Source organism: Procambarus clarkii, chromosome 27, assembly GCF_040958095.1.
Source record: "Procambarus clarkii isolate CNS0578487 chromosome 27, FALCON_Pclarkii_2.0, whole genome shotgun sequence".
In the NCBI taxonomy this organism is placed as follows: domain Eukaryota; kingdom Metazoa; phylum Arthropoda; class Malacostraca; order Decapoda; family Cambaridae; genus Procambarus; species Procambarus clarkii.
Window position 1 is genome coordinate 34,805,081 of NC_091176.1, and position 22,587 is coordinate 34,827,667.

The 22,587-nt window shown below is 50.7% G+C and overlaps 1 protein-coding gene across 1 annotated transcript; it reads left to right on the forward strand.

Annotated features, from left to right (window-relative positions):
* Positions 1 to 11,464: 11,464 nt before the first annotated feature.
* Positions 11,465 to 12,058, forward strand: LOC138369233 (probable serine/threonine-protein kinase clkA). The gene has a single exon (XM_069332174.1). It carries the CDS (start codon positions 11,465 to 11,467, stop codon positions 12,056 to 12,058), a length of 594 nt encoding a protein of 197 aa, XP_069188275.1.
* The last annotated feature ends 10,529 nt before the right edge of the window (positions 12,059 to 22,587 follow it).

Genomic DNA, 22,587 nt, shown 5'->3' on the forward strand with positions numbered 1-22,587 from the left:
GTTGAAGGAGAGGCGAATCATCACCCTGACAACAAAGGGTAAGATCATCGACATAGAGAGCAGAGAAGACACCAGAAGGAAGAGAGGAAAGAAGACCATTGAGGGCAACCAGAAAAAGAGTAGTGCTCAGAACACTACCCTGGGGCACACCTTCGTATTGCTGAAAAGAGGGAGAGAGAGCGGTACCAAGGCGCACCTGAAAGGAACGATGAGAGAGGAAGCTGCGGAGAAAGAGAGGGAGATGACCACGAAGGCCAAAAGAATGAAGTTGAGATAGGATATGATAACGCCAAGTGGTGTTGTAAGCCTTTTCTAGGTCAAAAAGGACGGCAACAACGGAGGTCTTCGCAGCAAAAGCAGTACGAATATAGACCTCCAAGTTCACCAGGACATCTGTCGTGCTGCGGCACTTGCGGAAACCAAATTGAGAAGGGGAGAGGTGGTGATGGTGTTCCAGGAACCACATCAGACGAACGTTAACCATACGTTCAAAGAGTTTGCAGACACAACTTGTGAGAGCAATAGGGCGAAAGTCCTTAGGGGAAGTACCCAGAGACCCCGGTTTGCGAACAGGGAGGACAACGGCATCGAGCCAGTCCTCACCCAGCAAACAATTTTAGGTTGCCACAACATATCTGGAAAGTATTTGAAAGTATTGGAAACGTTTGTTTTATCGTATCAGATACGATATTGTGTGTGGACTTAAATAGGTTTCCAAAACTTATAACCAAGACATATGTATCTAACACTAATTTGAGATGTTGTGGCAACTTTACACTCCTAACATGAGTCATTCATAATCCATTCATATACCAATATGAATCTCTTATGAAAGGTTTGAGCCAATAATCTGAACCCTTTTCACATCTTTGTGTGTAAAGTTAAATTTCTTGAAATTAAATTATATTTTATATTATATTATTTTTTATTATATTTTATATTATATTATTTTTATTATATTTTATATTATATTATTATTTTCAATTTTAATATTAAAACCAATTGAAGGGTAAAAAATATCTAATAATTTATATTTCTTGATTATTTACTAACAATTAAAATTATTTACTAATGGAGAGAGGGGAGGCTGTACGGCGGAGAGTGGCAGCTGTGGCGGACAGTGGCGCCGGTGGCGGATAGTGGCGGCGGGCGGAAAGTGGCGGAGGGCGGACAGTGGCGGTGGCGGGCGGACAGTGGCGGCGGGCGGACAGTGGCGGCGGTGGCGGACAGTGGCGGCGGTGGCGGATAGTGGCGGCGGTGGCGGATAGTGGTGGCGGGCGGACAGTGGCGGCGGGCGGACAGTGGCGGCGGTGGCGGATAGTGGCGGCTGTGGCGGATAGTGGCGGCGGGCGGACCGTGGCGGCTTTCGCGGCGGTGGTGGACAGTGGCGGCGGCGGTGGTGGACAGTGGCGGCGGGCGGACAGTGGCGGCGGCGGGCGGACAGTGGCGGCGGCGGGCGGACAGTGGCGGCGGCGGGCGGACAGTGGTGGCGGCGGGCGGACAGTGGTGGCGGCGGGCGGACAGTGGAGGCGGCGGGCGGACAGTGGTGGCGGCGGGCGGACAGTGGTAGCGGCAGGCGGACAGTGGTGGCGGCGGGCGGACAGTGGTGGCGGTGGCAGACAGTGGTGGCGGTGGCGGACAGTGGTGGCGGTGGCGGATAGTGGCAGCGGGCGGACAGTGGCGGCGGGCGGAAAGTGGTGCGGCGGTGGCGGACAGTGGCGTCGGGCGGACAGTGGCGTCGGGCGGACAGTGGCGGCGGTGGCGGATAGTGGTGGCGGGCGGACAGTGGCGGCGGGCGGACAGTGGCGGATAGTGGCGGCGGGCGGACAGGGCGGCGGCGGGCGGACAGTGGCGGCGGGCGGTGAGTAGCGGCGGGAGGACAGTGGCGGCGGTGGCGGATAGTGGCGGCGGGCGGACAGTGGCGGCGGCGGGCGGACAGTGGCGGCGGCGGGCGGACAGTGGCGGCGGCGGGCGGACAGTGGCGGCGGCGGGCGGACAGTGGCGGCGGCGGGCGGACAGTGGCGGCGGCGGGCGGACAGTGGGCGGCGGGCGGACAGTGGCGGCGGCGGGCGGACAGTGGCGGCGGCGGGCGGACAGTGGCGGCGGCGGGCGGACAGTGGCGGCGGCGGGCGGACAGTGGTGGCGGCGGGCGGACAGTGGAGGCGGCGGGCGGACAGTGGAGGCGGCGGGCGGACAGTGGTGGCGGCAGGCGGACAGTGGTGGCGGTGGCAGACAGTGGCGGATAGTGGCGGCGGGCGGACAGGGCGGCGGCGGGCGGACAGTGGCGGCGGGCGGACAGTAGCGGCGGGAGGACAGTGGCGGCGGTGGCGGATAGTGGCGGCGGGCGGACAGTGGCGGCGGGCGGATAGTGGCGGCGGGCGGACCGTGGCGGCTTTGGCGGCGGTGGTGGACAGTGGCGGCGGCGGGCGGACAGTGGCGGCGGCGGGCGGACAGTGGCGGCGGCGGGCGGACAGTGGCGGCGGCGGGCGGACAGTGGCGGCGGCGGGCGGACAGTGGCGGCGGCGGGCGGACAGTGGCGGCGGCGGGCGGACAGTGGCGGCGGCGGGCGGACAGTGGCGGCGGCGGGCGGACAGTGGAGGCGGCGGGCGGACAGTGGAGGCGGCGGGCGGACAGTGGTGGCGGCGGGCGGACAGTGGTGGCGGTGGCAGACAGTGGTGGCGGTGGCGGACAGTGGCGGCGGTGGCGGACAGTGACGGCGGTGGCGGACAGTGGCGGCGGTGGCGGACAGTGGCGGCGGTGGCGGACAGTGGCGGCGGTGGCGGACACTGGCGGCTGTGTCTGGCGGTGGTGGCGGGCGGTGGCGGGTGGCGGCGTCTGTGATGAGTAGTGGCGGCTGGCGGTGGTGGGTGGTGGTGGCGGCGGCGGTGGTGGTGGGTGGTGGTGGCGGCGGCGGTGGTGGTGGTGGGTGGTGGGTGGCGGCGGCGGTGGTGGTGGTGGGTGGTGGGTGGCGGCGGCGGTGGTGGTGGTGGGTGGTGGGTGGCGGCGGCGTGGTGGTGGTGGGTGGGTGGTGGCGGCGGCGGTGGTGGAGGTGGGTGGTGGGTGGCGGCGGCGGTGGTGGTGGTGGTGGGTGGCGGCGGCGGTGGTGGTGGGTGGCGGCGGCGGTGGTGGTGGGTGGTGGGGGGCGGCGGCGGTGGTGGTGGGTGGTGGGTGGCGGCGGTGGGTGGTGGTGGGTGGCGGCGGCGGGTGGTGGTGGTGGGTGGCGGCGGCGGGTGGTGGTGGTGGGTGGCGGCGGCGGGTGGTGGTGGTGGGTGGCGACGGCGGGTGGTGGTGGTGGGTGGTGGCGGCGGGCGGTGGTGGTGGGTGGTGGCGGCGGGCGGTGGCGGGTGGTGGCGGGCGGCGGCGGCTGTGGTGGGTGGTGACGATCGGCGGTGGGGGGGGCTGGTGGCGCCTGGCGGTGGCGGCTTGCGGTGGCGACTGTGGCAACGGGCGGTGACGGCTGATAGCGGGCGGTGGTGGCGGCTGGTGGCAGGTGGTGGCGGCGGTGATGGGTGGTGGCGGCGGCGGTGGTGGTGGGTGGTGGTGGCGGCGGCGGTGATGGGTGGTGGTGGCGGCGGCGGCGGCTGGTGGTGGTGGGTGGTGGTGGTGGTGGGTGGTGGTGGTGGGTGGTGGCGGCGGGTGGTGGCGGCGGGTGGCGGCGGGTGGCGGTGGTGGGTGGCGGTGGCTGGTGGCGGCTGGTGGCGGCGGGTGGTGAGTGGCGGTGGCTGGTGGCGGGTGGCGGCTGGTGGCGGGAGGTGGCGGGTGGTGGCGGGTGGCGGCTGGTGGTGGTGGTGGCGGGTGGCGGCTGGTGGCGGCTGGTGGTGGCTGGTGGTGGGTGGCGGCGGGTGGTGAATGGCGGTGGTGGGTGGCGGTGGCTGGTGGCGGGTGGCGGCTGGTGGTGGGTGGTGGCGGGTGGCGGTGGTGTGTGGCGGTGGCTGGTGGCGGTGGTGGGTGGCGGTGGCTGGTGGTGGGTGGTGGCGGCGGGGTGAGTGGCGGTGGTGGGTGGCGGTGGCTGGTGGCGGGTGGCGGCTGGTGGCGGGTGGCGGCTGGTGGCGGGTGGTGGCGGGTGGCGGCTGGTGGCGGGTGGTGGCGGGTGGCGGCTGGTGGTGGGTGGGTGGCGGGTGGTGGGTGGTGGCGGCGGCGGGTGGTGAGTGGCGGTGGCGGCTGGTGGGTGGCGGCTGGTCGTGGGTGGTGGCGGGTGGCGGCTGGTGGTGGGTGGTGGCGGGTGGCGGCTGGTGGTGGCTGGTGGTGGCTGGTGGTGGGTGGTGTCGGGTGGCGGCTGGTGGTGGGTGGTGTCGGGTGGCGGCTGGTGGTGGGTGTGTCGGGTGGCGGCTGGTGGTGGGTGGTGGCAGGTGGCGGCTGGTGGTGGGTGGCTGCGGGTGGCGGCTGGTGGTGGGTGGCGGCTGGTGGTGGGTGGCGGCGGCTGGTGGCGGGTGGTGGTGGGTGGCGGGTGGCGGCTGGTGGTGGTGGCGGCTGGTGGTGGGTGGTGGTGGGTGGCGGCTGGTGGTGGGCGGCGGGTGGCGGCTGGTGGCGGCGGGTGGCGGCTGGTGGCGGCCAGCTGGGACACACCCTTCACCACTGAAGGTCTGAGTACAACTAACCATATGTCTCTCTCACCCCACCAGCCCAGTGTTGCCAGCTCGCACTCTCAAAATGTTTCCTTCAAAGATTGTATATTATCTTTGAACAACAAGTTTGATTATCAAGGAAATAATGCATATATTATTGTCACATTAATACTGTGCAATATCTTATTACATTCCTGCTAAATAATTATAATTTGAAACAGGACAAAAATCCAACATACATATAAAAACCAACATTAGAGATCACGAGGCCTAGGCCTCGCCTGTGACCACACATCCTGCCTCCCTGGCCTGCTACCCTCTCACACCTCACACTCTTAACTCTCTCATAATCACTCTCACTCTCTTACTCTGTCACTCTTACTCTCTGTCACTCTTACTCTCTGTCACTCTTACTCTCTGTCACTCTTACTCTCTGTCACTCTTACTCTGTCACTCTTTCTCTGTCACTCTTACTCTGTCACTCTTACACTCTTACTCTCTGTCACTCTTACTCTGTCACTCTTACTCACTGTCACTCTTACTCACTGTCACTTACTCACTGTCACTCTTACTCTCTATCACTCTTACTCTGTCACTCTTACTCTCTGTCACTCTTACTCTCTGTCACTCTTACTCTCTGTCACTCTTACTCTCTGTCACTCTTACTCTCTGTCACTCTTACTCTCTGTCACTCTTACTCTGTCACTCTTACTCTGTCACTCTTACTCTCTGTCACTCTTACTCTCTGTCACTCTTACTCTCTGTCACTCTTACTCTCTGTCACTCTTACTCTCTGTCACTCTTACTCTCTGTCACTCTTACTCTCTGTCACTCTTACTCTCTGTCACTCTTACTCTCTGTCACTCTTACTCTCTGTCACTCTTACTCTCTGTCACTCTTACTCTCTGTCACTCTTACTCTCTGTCACTCTTACTCTCTGTCACTCTTACTCTCTGTCACTCTTACTCACTCTCAGTCACCCTTACCCATTCATACTCACTCTCTCACTCTTACTCTCATACTCTTACTCTCAATTACTCTTACTCTCAATCACTCTTACTCCCAATCACTCACTCCCAATCACTCCTACTCTCAATCACTCCTACTCACATCTTACTCTTACTCCCAATCACTCTTACTCTCAATCACTCTTATTCTCATTCTTACTCTTACTCTCACTCTTACTCTTACTCCCAATCACTCTTACTCCCAATCACTCTTACTCTCAATCACTCTTACTCTCAATCACTCTTACTCTCAATCACTCTTACTCTCATTCTTACTCTTACTCACTCTTACTCTCAATCACTCTTATTCTCATTCTTACTCCTACTCCCAATCACTCTTACTCCCAATCACTCTTACTCTCAATCACTCTTACTCCCAATCACTCTTACTCTCAATCACTCTTACTCTCAATCACTCTTACTCTCAATCACTCTTACTCTCATTCTTACTCTTACTCACTCTTACTCTCAATCACTCTTATTCTCATTCTTACTCCTACTCCCAATCACTCTTACTCCCAATCACTCTTACTCTCAATCACTCTTACTCCCAATCACTCTTACTCTCAATCACTCTTACTCTCAATCACTCTTACTCTCACTAACTCTCAATCACTCTTACTCTCACTCTAACTCTCAATCACTCTTACGCACTATTACTCACTCTTTCTCCCAGTCATCCTTACTCACTCTCATACTCACTCTTACTCTGTCACTCTTACTCTCAGTCACTCTTACTTATACTCACTCTTACTCACACTTACACACTCTCTGGCACTCTCACTCACCTTCAGTCACTCTTACTCACTCTTACCCACTCTCGCTCACTCTTACTCACTCTAGTTAATAAGAACACGCCAATATAAGACAACAAACGTTTTCAGATTCTTTCTCACCACTTTCCAGCAACTTTTATAATTTATATAAATTATCTTAGGGAATAATACATAAATTATATATTTAAACATGATATTAGTGTTTAGTGGAATGCATAAGGAGTCAAATTGTGTTAAAAAGAGCGATTTTTAGAAAATTTGGAAACTACTTTTTTCTGTTCATATTATAACTAAATGGATTTTAAAGGTTTCACTCAGCCAATATATATCATTCACAATTTATTAATGAATTTTACAAAAAAAAAAATAAATTTTATATTTAAACATGTAAAAACTATTTGTTTTACATTTGGAAGAAAATAATTGTAGAAAAACTATTTATAATTAAACCTTTGTGTTTGGATTTTTGAGTCAAAGTTTCTCAAGGCTCTCCTGCACCATTCTCAATGCAAATCATTCCCACACCTATGGGAAGAGATAGGCGAACGTTGTGTAGATGATTTGTGTTTGCTGGGCAGGGACTGACGACGACTCCCAGATCCGATTATACAGACTCAGTAAATTCTGAGACGTGCTCGGAGGGAGATGGCGAAGCATCTCATAATGAATACCATCGGAGCCCGCCGCCGTAGAACCGCAGAGGGCCAGGGCAGAACGAAGTTTCAGAGAGAGAGAAGGGATCATTATAGGGAAGCTGAAGAATGAGTGCAGAAATCTAAAGGACGAGACTCAAGGACAGGTTTACGAAGAAGGAAAGATTGGGGAAGATGAAGACCAGAGCTAACAGAAGAAAAGTGGGAACCAGTTCGGAAGCGACCTGCAACGGGTCCGCCACAAGAGTATCATGGAGGTGAAGGACCGGGGAAACATCGGGAACGAACTTACCCGCTATCTTGCGGATACGCTTCCAGATCTGGGCCAGAGGGGTTTTGGACGTAATTGTTGAGACATAAGATGCCCAACATTCACGTTTAGCCGTACAGATGGCCCTACGGGCCACCGCACTCGCCTTTCCGAAAGAAAAGAAAAGAATCGGTCGTCTGCCTACGGCGGTGCCTCTTCCAGGCTGCACGCTTACAGCGGACAGCCCGAGCACAGTACGCATTCCACCAGGGAACGCACTTCCGTGGACCCCGAGAGGAAGAGCGAGGAATAGAGCGGAGGGCAGCGTTGAAGACAGTGTCATGAAAAAGGAGGAGAGCGCGAGAGAGAGGCAGAAGGGAGAGGTCAGAGAGAGCAGCACTGAGGGTAAATAGGGCCAAGTCTGCCTTAGCAAACTGCCACCTAGGGAAAGAGAGGGAAGGGCGAAAAGAGAAAAAGGAAACAAGGATGGGGAAATGATCACTTCCATGGAGGTCATCAAGAGCCTGCCACGTGAAATCTAAGTAAAGAGAAGAAGAGCAGAGAGAAAGATCAAGACAAGAAAAGGTGCGAGTCCAAGAGTCCAAATGAGTGGGCTCACCAGAATTCAGAAGAGACAGGGAAGAAGAGAGGAGAAACGGCTCAAGGAGGCGACCCTGGGTATTCGTCAGGACGTCACCCCAAAGAGAATGACGACAATTGAAGTCACCCAGCAGGAGCACAGGCTCCGGCAAGGAGTCTAGGAGTTGTTTCAAATCAGGAAGAGAGAGCGGGACACTCGGGGGAGATAAATGGAACAAACTGTGTACCATTTCCCACAAAGATACGAGCAGCAGAACAATGGAGAGGCGAAGGAAAAAGTAAAGGAACAAAGGGAACATCTGCACGAATCAAGAGAGCAGAAGAATTAGAAGCCCCAGCAATGGCTGGGGGGGGGGAAAGAAAGGAATAGCCATGAAAACGACCAGGACGAGCACAAGCATTAGCTCCTGGAGACAGACACAAAGGGGCGAAAACCGCGAAATCAGAAGTTGGAGTTCGAGGAAATTGCCGTAATAACCTCGAACGTTCCATTGAAGAATGGACAACGACGAGAAGAGAAAGGACAAAAACAGAGAACAAGGTAGAAACAAAGGCGAAAGAGCAACAGAGCACGTTAAAGAATATCAGGGTTGGGATCAGGGTCAGCAAAGTCAGGTTAGGGGGCATGGGTAAACCGAGCAAAGACGGAGGGAAGGAAACGGGAGAACAGATCAGAGGTGGGCGGGCGGGGTCCGGAGGAGGAGGAGGAGGAGAAAGAGGAGGAGACAACGGAGAGGAGCAGTCAAGGACAGCAGCAGGAAGAGGGGGAGTAGAAAGAGGGGAGCGCACCCCAGCAAGAGCAGCAACCGAAAGGGAAGCAGGGGCCAAAGAAACCTCCATAGCAGGAACAGGGGGCGCAATCACTGAAACGGGAGGGGAAGGAGCAACAGAGCCAGAAGTAGGAGCTGAGGAAGAAAGCGAAGCCTTCTTACCCGCCGGGGAAGAGGAAGGAGAGGAGCCAGGCTTACGCTTCTGACTTAAAGAGACCGGTGTCCCAGCAACTACGTACTGGGCAACGGATTCCAGTGTCTCAACAGGAGAAGCTGAACGAGAGCACACACGACGGCCGTTAGGAGAGCGATGGACATCCGCCCGCACCGACAGGCGGTGGGGAGAGCCGATAGATGGAGGAAGAGGATGGGAAGGAGGATCGGAGGGGGACGAGGAAGAAGACACAGGAGACATGACAGACCGGGTTGAAAGAAGGGGAACCCCAGACAGAGGACCAGGAGGGGGACCCCTCGGGAAAGAACTCAAAGGAACAGAGGAGGGGGCAGGTGGGCGTATCAGGGTCCAAGGCCCGGAAACGGTTGAGAGTCTGAGGAAGGGGGGAAGGACGAGGAAAGGAACAGCGCAACACGCGAGCATAAGAGATGTTAGTATAAGGCGGGAGCCGGCGAACCTGGCGCCTCGCCTCAGGAAAAGATAAACGCTCCCGGTGCTTCAGGTTAAGGACGGCCGCCTCAAGCTTGTAATGGACACAGGCACGGGAGAAGGTAGGATGGGCCTCACCGCAATTGAGGCAGCGAGCTTGGGGAGAAGTGCACTCCGACTTAGAGTGACCTTCACTCCCACACAAAGGACAGAGAGACACAGTCCCAGAGCAGCGGAGGGCACCATGCCCAAACCTCCAGCACTTATTACAAAGTCGAGGAGAAGGAATATACTCCTGGACAGAGCACCTAGCACCAGCAAGAATGACAGAGGATGGAAGGGTCCTACCATCAAAGGTGATCTTCACAACGCGAAGGGGTTGACGGCGACGACCACGAGGGGGACGAGTAAACGAGTCAACCTGGAGGACAGAATGGCCTTGGCATCAAGGATATGCCGAATATCATCGTGGCAATCCTGCAGATTCCGAACACCGGTTGCAACATGGGGTGGGAGGAGAATAGTGCCAACACTGGAATTCATCTGAACGTTCTTGGAGACCCGAACAGGGATCTCGCCAAGGCAAGATAAGGCAGCCAAGCGGGAAGCCGCATCCTGAGAAGGAGCAGCAACGACACGTGTACCGAGACGAGTGGGGTTGAAAGTAACAGACGCATCCACGGAATCTACAAGATGCCGATGGAGGGAGAAATCGTCAGGAGGCGCAGAATCAAGAGGGAGGAGATCAAAGTATTTGGCCCATGAAGCAGGACCAAACGAGGCCTGATACGCATCAGCACGGGAAGGAATCGAGCGAGTGCGGTTGGGGCGCGAACAGCGTTGAGAACCCCTAGAGAGAGAGGGGACAAAAGGCGCAGTAGTCACAACGAAAGACTTAGCCACACCAGGGGACGAAGTGGTCACCACCGGGGGCTGGAGGCTCGACCCAACCCCAGAGGAGGGAGGGGAGCTGGGGGAAGAAGTCAGGACGGTCAAATGAGGAGCAAGGTCGGGGCCCAACGCAGCGGGAGCTACAGAGCCTGGTCTTCCAATACAGGCCGACTCGGGGGCTTGGTCGCCCACCCCACGAGCCTGAGAGGGTACAACGGAAACATTCAACAACATAGAGACGAAAAGTGACAAATTCATCCACGAATGTGCCCCCATACCCACCATGGAGCCACAATTAGAGGCAGGACACCCAACAGGAAGCTATCGCCGATCATGCATGGGCCCCCTAGGGGTGCGTCGTGAGTATACGCCCCACAAACGCCACCTTAAGAACCGTCAGTCCGTCGAGATCGGGTTCAGCGACGAAAGGGGGATTGACAATAAAAGGTTCCCCTCGCTCGAGACGTTGGGTACTACAGTTCTATGGGTGCAAGAGAACCTCCTTAAGCACCCGGGTGTCAAAATAGAAGAAGTCCAAAGAAATAATCCAAAACAAGCAAAAGGTCGGCAGGAAACGACAAGCAGATAGGAGAAGAGGGGGGAGAAAAACGAAACATAAGGAAAAGGAAAAGCGATCCGGCACAATTGGAGAAGACAGCAGCAGGAGTGCAAGGCCAGAAAAGGACAGAGGACTGCCCAACGGAGCATCACACTCCGGCAGCCGTCCACCAAGCCCCCTCACGACGCCAACGGGCCGGATGGGGAGGGGGTCTAAGTCTAAAAGAAAAAGCGCTGGAGCTTAACAAAAATTCCGATTCTAGAGTTAAGTTTGCAAATAAAAATGTATTTAGTAGCACGACAAATTACAGACAATCCATGTGTTGAGGGGTTTAAAGCAGAAAAAAATCCGTGGTGGTTGGTAAGTACTATGGTCTAATATTGCACACGGGAATGATGCAGACAGAACTGCCATTAGAGATTATGACACACAGGGTAGATGCGCAAATTCTCCAACAGGAGATTTTAGAGCAGTCCCCGTCCACCAGTGGTGCAAATATGGAGGCTACAGGAAATGTGGAAACTCAAATGCAGTGGCAGGCAGAATTGGAACTGAGGAAGTTTCGATTTGAGACAAAAGAATCTCCAAGAAATTTGAGGCAGTGCAAACTCAGAAGGTGTTGAAAACATTACTAGCTATAAAATGGTTTAGAACCTTTAAACGAGATTAGACTAACAGAATTGGGAATTAAATAAGAAAACACCGGTATGTTTGATTTGGGACAACCTGGGCAAACAGTTACACAATGGCACCAGTGCACACATTAACACAGAAAGGACATTAAACTCAATGGAACAGGTGCACACAGTAACGACATTGAAAACCAGGGAACCAGTGCACAGTGACACTAGTGAACACAATAGCACCTATGCACAAAGTAACCCCAGTGAATTCAATGGCACCAGTGCACACAATAAGAATATTGAACACAAAGGTATCAGTGTATACAGTAATACCAGTGATCACAATTGCACCAGTGAACACAGTGTCACAAGACCACACACTAAAACCAGTGAACACAATGGCAACAGTGCACACAGTAAGAACATTGAACTCAATAGCACCGGAGCACTCAGAAACACCAGCAAATGCATTGGCACCAGAGCACACAATATAAGCAGTGAACACAATAGCACTAGAACACACAACAAATATATTGAATCCAGTGGCACCAGTGCACACAGTAGGGACACTGAACACAATGACACTAGTGCACACAGAAAGAACATTGAACACAATGGCAACAGTACCCACAGTAACATCATGGAATACAATGGCACCAGTGCACAAAGAATCACTAGTGAACCCAATTTCACCAGTGCACTCAGTAAGGACATTGAACACAATGGTACCATTACACACATGGAATGCATTAGGGGGTGATATGGAATGCATTAGGGGGTGATGTGGTGGAGGCTCACTCCATACACAGTTTCAAGTGTAGATATGACAGAGCCCGATAGGCTCAGGAATCTGTACACCTGTTGATTGACGGTTGAGAGGCGGGACCAAAGAGCCAGAGCTCAACCCCCGCAAACACAACTAGGTGAGTACAACTAGGTGAGTACACAATAACACAAGTGAACACAATGGCACCAGTGCACACAGTAAGGACACTGTACACAATAGCGCCAGTTCACAAAGGAACATTGAAGCCAATGGTACCAGTGCCCACAATAACACCAGTGAACACAATGGCATTAGCGCGCCCCTGACAATCAGTAAGCACAATGGCACTAGTACCCACAGTAACACCAGAGAACTCATTGGCACTGTTACGAACCTTACCTCCTGTGGAGGTTAGTATTTATTATAAACTGTTTTATTAATACAGAGTGGTGGATTAGAGAAGGTTCTTAAAAGAAATCTGCAGCTGGCAACTGGGAAGCCACGATATTACCCAGCCAGCTAATATATATTTTTTTTTTTTTTTTTTTTTTTTTTTACATGCGAACATGCGAATAAATACAATACAATAAATATAATAAAATAAGAACCAATAACAAACAATCAGACAACAAAAAAATACAAAAGCACAAAGCAAATATACACAAAGTAACACAAATACACTAAATACCGGCATGAAGGACCGACAACAAAATCACAACAATGAGCACAAAGAAACAACAATACTGGACGGAAATACAATAAAAACAAAACAACAGTCATGAAAAACACAACACCAGCCTGAAGGGCGCACAATAGGTACAATACATTGCAAACAAACCACAGGTCACAGCAAGCACACAGACTACTCAAATTGTTCATACTTATCCGGCCACTCCGCCGCCGGAACCGAACACAATACGCCTCCCACAGTAACATTACGTCATTCGGAACAGGTACAGTATTAACAGTACGAGGATTAGGCATCAACTCGGGCACACCCACAACAAAACACCGAGCCCGCTGTACCCAGATGGAAGAAGGGCACCACGGAACAGGATGCACGCGGTCAATAATGTAAAACTGCAGAGGATGCTGCGCACCATGCGCCACTCCGGAGGCCAAGATGAGAGGGAGGGGCTCCTTCCCACGAGGCCGGGCAATGGGCAGCGCACTGGGAGCCTCCTCGGCTGCCTCACAGTGCTCCGCGTCAACCACCGAACGTTGTTCCTGCCGGGACCCCCCACGCTTGGCATCCTTCTTCAGTACCAGCTTGATGCCTCGGCGCGTACCAAAACTCTCATCACCCACGTCAGTAGGAGCGACCACCCCCCACTGCGGAGAACCTTCTGCAGGAGAAAGAACAGGAGGTAAATCATAGGTACAACCATCGTCAACAGCAGACACATGGACGTCAGCCACCACCAGCGTCGTAGAGCGCGAAGCACCCGGAGGCGCCACAACATCTCCCGAAGCTCCACCTGCGTCGTAGTCCTCCGCATCAGCCCAAGCAGCAGAAGAACGCCTGGACCGCTTGGGCACTGGCCGCACATCCTCACAGCCGGAGGCGGACCCAGAACCACGGGACTCACGAACCGGGCGAACCGACGCCCGTCGCAGAATGGCAGCAGCCTCTACCACAGGGGGAACCGGACCACACACAGCAGGAGGCACCGCAGCCACCCCAGCACCCAGCACAGGAGGAACCCGAGGGGAGGACGCAGGGCCAGGGTCCACAGTCGAAGGACGAGGAAGCCGACGGCGACGCTCCACAGGGATCACCAGGAAGGTCCATGGGAACGGCAGGGCCAGAGACATGGTCAGGAGGAACATCCGATGGCACCGCAACACCCGGAGGAGGGTCCGCAACAACCAGGGGAACGTCGGGTTGACACTGGGGGAGCCGCAGCAGCGAACGGGACGTTCACCTCCTCACCCCCGGAGTCCTCCTCCAGAGGGAGCGGCGGGAAATCCTCCTCACGGAACAAGTTCACAGGAGCGACCGGATCAGCAGTACACCCGGCAGCCTGATGCCCCAACAAGCCACACCGGAAGCAAGTACGGGGTTGCCGGGCATAAAACACACGCACATAGTACCCCAACAGCCGGACAGAGCACGGTATGTCCGACCTCAGTCGCATCCCGAGGGTCCGAATGCTGGTCTTCACACCCGAATACGTGCCAGACGACAGTGAGTTCATCCGCACACTGACGACAGAGCCGTACCTCTGGAAGAATCGCCGGAGGAGAGTCTCAGGAAACTCCATGGGGGCGCCATGAACACTGACATACGTCACAGCACCACTACGGTCTCAAATGGTCACAGACCCGGTGCCGTCCTGGAGCTGCAAAGTACGTCCCTCGTACCTCCGTAAGAAAGCACGGTACACCGCCTCACCCACAAACTTGACAACAACACGGTGAGCAGTTACCAGCTCAATGCCATATACGTCCCCAACCGGGACACGAAGCATGGCACTCAATACCACGTCCACCAGCGGGTATCCAGCACGGCCAGTAAACTCCAAGCCGATGGAGTTTACCCTCACGACAGGGGGAAGATGGCCGCCCATCGTAGAAGCGCCACGTCCACACCACCAGGAACAGCAGGGAGGGTAGAGACACCCACACCCCCTGCCGGCGAAAACGTTAATCACCTCAAACTACCGGAGCGAGCAGGCGACACGTCCTCACTGCACGGTAGCTCAGGAGCAACTCCTCCAGCCAGCTAATTAGTACCTTTTGAGAAGGAAATTATTCAGGAAGAATGTGTATTGGTATAGCAAAAGTATGTTATTCAATAATTGGCTCAATACAAAAATTGCATGGGGAATATTGTAAATTGAGTCAGTAAAGAGTTTGATTGGAAATGTTGAAAAATACATTACATGACGCAACCAGGGGGGGGGACGACGGACGCCATTTTTTACCTGACGCGGAGCACCAGCTGTCTGACCAGCCCTTGTTTTCTGAGGGATTTCTCCGGCCGTATCATACGATAAGCCACAGGGTTCTATTAACAGGGTTGCAAGGATGAGTAAAATACTCTGATAGCCTACTGGGCAGTTTCTGAAGGAGACAGTCCAGATTTCCTAGGGATTTATATATGTGTCACCGACTGAGAGAGGTTGTGCTGGAGTGCACAGTTCCAGTGTCGGACTAAGAGCTATATGGGGACCTGAGCCCATTTGGGTGATAAGATATAAGTTTGTTTTCCTTCTGAATGCATTGATAATAATGAATGAATTATGTTATGCATTGTTGCGTGTGTTATATAACTAAACATTTGTGTCATTTATCTACTTGATTGTTTCCCTATGCCGTGAATTCCCCTTGGCACAATTAAAAGCCTTATTTCCCTAGACAATAAGGTATATGACGAGAACATGATAGCCACCATTGCAAACAACAAGAACATTGAACACAAGGCAGCAGTGCACACAACAAGAACATTGAACACAATGTCACAAGTGCACACAGTAACACCAGTGAACACAATGGCAACAGTGCACACAGTAAGAACATTGAACATAATAGCACCGTAGCACTCAGAAACACCAGCGAACACAACAACGACATTGAAACCAATGGGACAGTGCCAAAAGAAATACCAGTGAACACAATAGCACCATTGTCCACAGGAACACCAGTAAACACAATTGCACAAGTTAAAAAAATAATGACATTGAACACAATGGAACCAGTGCACACATTATTGACATTAAACACAATGGTACATGTGCACACAATAAGGAAATTGAACACATTTCCACAAGTACACACAGTAAGGATATTGAACACAATTGCACCAGAACACACAGAACATTGAACACTATGGCGCCAGTGAGCAAAGGACATTGATCACTATGGCGCCAGTGAACAAAGTAAGGACATTGAACATAATGCCACCATTACACAGAGCAACACCAGTGAACACAATGACACCAATGCACACAGTAACACCAGTGAGGATAATGGCAACAATGCACATAGTAACACCAGTGAACATAATGGCATCAGTGCCCAGAGAAGTACCAGTGAACAGAATAGCACCAGTGCACACAGCAACACTAGTGAACGCATTAGCATCAACAAAGAATTGCACCAGCGAACACATTAACGCCAATACAGACAATGGCACCATTGCACACATTAAGGACACTGAACACATGGGCACCATTGCACACAGTAAGGACACTGAACACATGGGCACCAGTGCACACAGTAAGGACACTGAACACATGGGCACCAGTGCACACAGTAAGGACACTGAACACATGGGCACCAGTGCACACAGTAAGAACACTGAGCACAATTGCAACAGTATACACAGTAACAATAGTGGACACAATGACAAGAGTGCTTAGAGTAACACCAGTGAACACATTGGCACCGGTACACCGTAAAAATAATGAACACACTGGTACCAGTGCACACAGTAACACCAGTGAACACACTGGCACCAGTGCACACCGGAACACCAGTGAACACAGTGGTATTAGTGCACACAGTAACACCAGTGAACACAGTGGTACCAGTGCACACAGTAACACCAGTGAACACCCTGGCACCAGTGCACACAGGAACACCAGTGAACACAGTGGTATTAGTGCACACAGTAACACCAGTGAACATAATGGCACCAGTGCACACAGTAACACCAGTGAACACAGCGGCACCAGTGCACACAGTAACACCAGTGAACACAGTGGCACCAGTGCACACAGTAACACCAGTGAACACAGTGGCACCAGTGCACACAGTAACACCAGTGAACACAGTGGCACCAGTGCACACAGTAACACCAGTGAACACAGTGGTACCAGTGCACACAGTAACACCAGTGAACATAATGGCACCAGTGCACACAGTAACACCAGTGAACACAGCGGCACCAGTGCACACAGTAACACCAGTGAACACAGTGGTACCAGTGCACACAGTAACACCAGTGAACACAGTGGCACCAGTGCACACAGTAACACCAGTGAACACAGTGGCACCAGTGCACACAGTAACACCAGTGAACACAGTGGCACCAGTGCACACAGTAACACCAGTGCACACAGTAACACCAGTGAACACAGTGGTACCAGTGCACACAATAACACCAGTGAACATAATGGCACCAGTGCGCACAGTAACACCAGTGAACACAGTGGTACCAGTGCACACAGTAACACCAGTGAACACAGTGGCACCAGTGCACACAGTAACACCAGTGAACACAGTGGTACCAGTGCACACAATAACACCAGTGAACATAATGGCACCAGTGCGCACAGTAACACCAGTGAACACAGTGGTACCAGTGCACACAGTAACACCAGTGAACATAATGGCACCAGTGCGCACAGTAACACCAGTGAACACAGTGGTACCAGTGCACACAGTAACACCAGTGAACATAATGGCACCAGTGCGCACAGTAACACCAGTGAACACAGTGGTACCAGTGCACACAATAACACCAGTGAACACACTGGCACCAGTGCACACAGGAACACCAGTGAACACAGTGGCACCAGTCGACATAGTAGATAAAGCAGAGGATGTTGGAATCACTAAGACATGGCATGATTGTAATCAAGTTCATTATGCCCAAGCAGGCAGCGATCTAAAAATATGTATTTCCCTCCTTTTAGATATGGACAAGACAGCCCTGTTTTAAATAAAATCTAAATGAGACTGATTACAAAATAATATGAGATAATTCTTGTATAATTTACCCCAGCACTGTGGCTTAGCACAACAACAAAATAATAGAACCTACTTATATAAACATCAATCCAAATTTTAATATCTGCTCAGGGCAGTGGTTTCCACATGTCGCAAACGATTGTGTAACTTAGAGGTTATTCCCTATTGCTTACACGTCTTCCCAAGACACCTGACTTGACGCTACAAAAGCAGCTACAGCTGGCATTCTCGCAAAGCCTGAGTAACTTCACAATATACACACCAACACCTTAATCATATTGCTCACAATGTACTCAGTAGGCCTGAGAAACTTCACAAGACATTCATCGCCACTGCAACCCGTTACGGGGGTTTTAACAACGACCATACGCTACAAACGCCTAAAAGTCAGGACTCGCCCCATGGACAGTCATGCTTTCACCAAAAGCGACCTCTTGAAGATCCTAAAAGAAGGCGCTAGTATTACACCCAGAGACCTTGGTCAAGAAGGGGGGTGAATATCGTGCTCTTCTTCTCGTGTGTGGAGGATCACGAAAAAATCCAAAAACTCGATCGCACACTTCGCCAAGTGCACCCCCTCTGTCCTCTCTTCCTATTTCAGTACACCGCCGACAGAACAGACTTTATCAGCGTGACCAGCAGCTGGATCGCTGATCAAGGACAAACGAAGATCATTACCAACAACGAGGAAGAAAACCCGAATCTTGGGTTATTCGATGCTACATTATGCAGCACCGACGACGACAAGCGCCCCACCATGAAGATATCCTTCACCACCTTATCCACGGCTAACTAGGCTGCCACACATGGTCTCCACTGCTTCGGCATCAAGATTCCACCCTTTCAAGTGAAGAAGGAACGATTCCACTAGCTCCAACACTACTTTCGGTGCTGCGATTACTCCCACCCCACCAACAAGTTTCAGCACCCTGTCCAGAAGTGCAGCCTTTGCGCCCAGGACCATTATTACTTCATTTGCAAATCCAAAACCTATTGCTGTCTGCTCTGCAGCGGCGATCACACTGCAATTTCCCACCACTGATCCCGCAGACAGGAAATCATTAGGATCCAGACTGAATCCAATAAAGTAAAACCTTCTACTTCCGCCGCTGGAGCCACCGGCACCAAACCCAGCACCTTAGCTCCCACCACCCTACTAGAAGACTTTTCAGTCCTACCAAACAGTGGCTCATCCCAACAGGCCACCCGGCCTCCACAATGGGGACCTAAGGAACAGCTAGCACTCTCACAGTCCCTTGCATCAGGCGCAGGCATTATCCCTGGTCTTATTCGACTAGTGGAGAGGCTTGCCAGACCAGACAATCAACGATTCGTCAAAGAATATAACACGCTGTACCTAGCCAATGGCCTGGACCCCATCCTATCCCCGGGCACAAGTCTCACAATCTCAACTACCACTCTGGAGACTACCACCAGGACCAACACGATGTCTTTCTCAACACAGACTCTAGAACCACCCAAGACCTGGGCAGCACAGAGGTTTGTGCTCCCTCTCCAGCTTCAAACACTCTCCAGCTCCCAACTACCATCATCTCAGCAAGCACGCTAGCAGACGTGCTGTCTTCAAATATTAACAGCAAGACCAACGCTCCTGAAAAAGCTTTTACCACTAATCCACGACACCTGAGCCAACCTCAGACTGTAAGACGAAAGACAAAGCAAGCAACTACGGATGTCACGGACTCCTCATACGAGGAAATATTAGTAGGTGCTCCATCGCCGCAGCACAAATACGACACCTACTCGCTACAAGACCTCCTCATGGAGGCCACCTCACCAAACTCCAATGACAGCACGGCTCAGCCAAAGTCTCAGAAAAAGAAAGAACGGAATACCTATAGCTCTACACTAACCCATCAGCACCATTCCTGTTACAGCCAGCCCTCCGAGGCTGAAATCCACCATGAAGACCTCCCCTCCATCCCCAAACCTGTAGTATGAGCGATTGATATAGATAATGGCTCCAAACAGCCTCCACAAACGGAGCTCCCCATAGCCCGTGCTACTTGGAACTTTTTGTTCTGAGTAGCTGAATCTAAAACAATAACAACAACGTCATTCTTTCTAATTGCTGAAAACGATCCCGGCTAACGACCAAAATATGGAGTCTAAGTTTCTTTGTTTTCAAAAAAGTGGGATTAATATCCTCAAAGAGGAACATAATAGAGCATTACCAGTTAACATAATAGGAATCGGTTCCCTTATTGTTTCAAGTGTAGGTTAGACATCTAAATGAGTTTCGGTGAATATAAATAAACGCTGCCACGTATGGGCCAAAAGGCCTTCTAAAATTGTATTAGTTCTTAAGTCCATAGAATCCCTGGATTATTTAAAAAATGGATTATACATAGATATGAGAGAGCTTACATGCATATAATTAGGAGCTGTCTTGCTTGAGACTTGGCCTCCTGCAGTTTTCTTTATTCTTATGATTTGCAATATTTGCATTATAAATACCAAAAATAATATTTTTTGGCAAATTGTACATTGTTCAATAAGCAACTATTTTGGCTAAGTGTGAGATTGTTACTATGAAATATTGTGACATATCACAATATTCGTCGTCCCTTCACCTTCTAGTGTGTGGTCTGGTCTACTTTAGCCACGTTATTGTAACTCATCGCCTTCGCTTGTGACAAATCATTTGTAATTGTGTGACATTAGCAGCCCATTATCCTGTTTAGGTAATACTTATAGTAAGGATGAGGACCATTGTACATATATTGGTGTAAAAGGCAATTAAATGGCAGAAATCGGTAATATTGAACTTTTACAAACAGGATTTTTTTTGTATTGATGATGCAAAGAAAATTGCACCCAACTTAACTATCCTAGGCCTAATACAAGCTATCTGAGGCCTAATATAATGCATATATGTTAAATACTAGGCCAAGGAATGTGTATGTTTTGTTTTTAGTTTTTGCTTTTCGGACTGTAAAAAGCGAATAGTACCAAACTCTAATAGACAAATAGTAATTGTCAATTACGTCAATGTATGTATGATGGTCCACATAGTTACCAAAAGTACTAGTTAAACAGGAGGATGGGTGGGACATTAGTTATGTAAAGTGCATAACGGTATATAGATGAATCTTACTGTCTCTTTATATGGTGTTGTATGACATTATTAATGTAAAGTGGAAAATGAGGGCATGTGAGTGAGTCTTACGGCGTCTGTTTATGGCGTCGACATCAACTCCGGCTTGGAGGAGCAACTCCACCACGTCGTTGTGACCATTGAACGCTGCATAGTGAAGGGCTGTCCAGCCTGTTGACAAATATCTCCATTAGAATTATGTATAAAGCTTCAGAAGCTTCTGGTATCTATTGAAATATTCTTGCATACTTGCATGAGATAGATATATTAGACGAGGAAGGGGGGAGTAGCCATATATGTTAGAAAACTTTTTATATGTAGTCTCAAAGAGGGAATCAGAACTGTGTCACAAACAAAAACTATTTAGCTAGAATAAAACGAAAACATTAAAATCTTATAATAGGACCTACAATAAAATCAGTATTTGTCATTGCGACTTTCATTTTAGTAGAATGAACCGGCTTAAGAGAACAGGGAATAATGAAGCAGAAGATTTTCTTGAATTATTTGACGATTGCTTCCGTAAGCAAACACATTAAGGAATCAATGGTAGGAAATATTATTTTGGACTTAGTGTAAACTAAGAGGGAAACGCAAATTAATGACATCGAAATAGGAGGTGAGCTAAGAAACAGTGATCACAAAGAAATCGGATTTAGCAGAGAATGGAATAGATTTGTTCGAAAAAAATCCAGAATAGTACCAGATTTTTGAAAAGCTGATTTTAATGTCCTAAGAAATTGTTTGGGTGAAATAGATGTGGGATGAGCTGGTCTTGGAACAAGACAAGAACCCAACGATGAGTGATGTAAAAAAAGATTTTGATGCGGATTCAAAATAAAACTTACTTAAAAATATTTTAAGCAAAGCACAGGAACATAGTATACAATACAAATGAAATAGATCGAATAATAATGACTCGAAATGGATAACAAACAATCTGAAGAACCTCATAATAAAAAAAGCGAGCTTGATACAATTTCATACAAAGGGATTAAGAATAACGAAGTCTGTTATGAACAGGAATTCGTACAACTGGTTAGAAATGTTAAAAAAGAGATTAAGAGGGCAAAAAGAAACTATGAAGTTCGCATAGCAGGGAAATCAAAGACAAATCCTAAAGTTTTTTTTCAGTTATATCAGAAAAAGATTAGAGAAAGGATAGGTCCATTAAAAACTGAGACCAATCAGATAACTGATAATGACGAAGAGACGTGTAGTACTTTTAATAAATATTTTATTCCTTCATTTACTAAAGAAAAACTGAACATTATGCCTTCAGCCAAACATGTGGGTGGGGAAGAGGATAGGTTGATTAATTCAGCAGTTACCAGGGAGGATGCTTTTAAACAAATAGTGAAACTCAAACCAAACAAATCTCCAGGGCCAGACGAAGTGTTTGCCAGGGTGCTTGAGGAATGCAAAAGGGAACTTTGCAAGCCATTGTCTACCATATATAACAGATCACTAGAGTCAGGCAGCATGCCAGAGTCGCAGAGGGTTGCTTATGTGGTACCAGTTTTCAAGAAATGAGATAGATCACTTGCGTCAAACTATCAGTCAAATAGCATAACATCTATTGCGGGAAAGTTACTTGAATCGATAATTGTAAATACCATTCGTCTTCATCTTGAAAAACATAAATTAATAAATAATTCACAATATGGTTTTACAAATGGCCGTTCATGTTTAACAAATTTGCTATCAT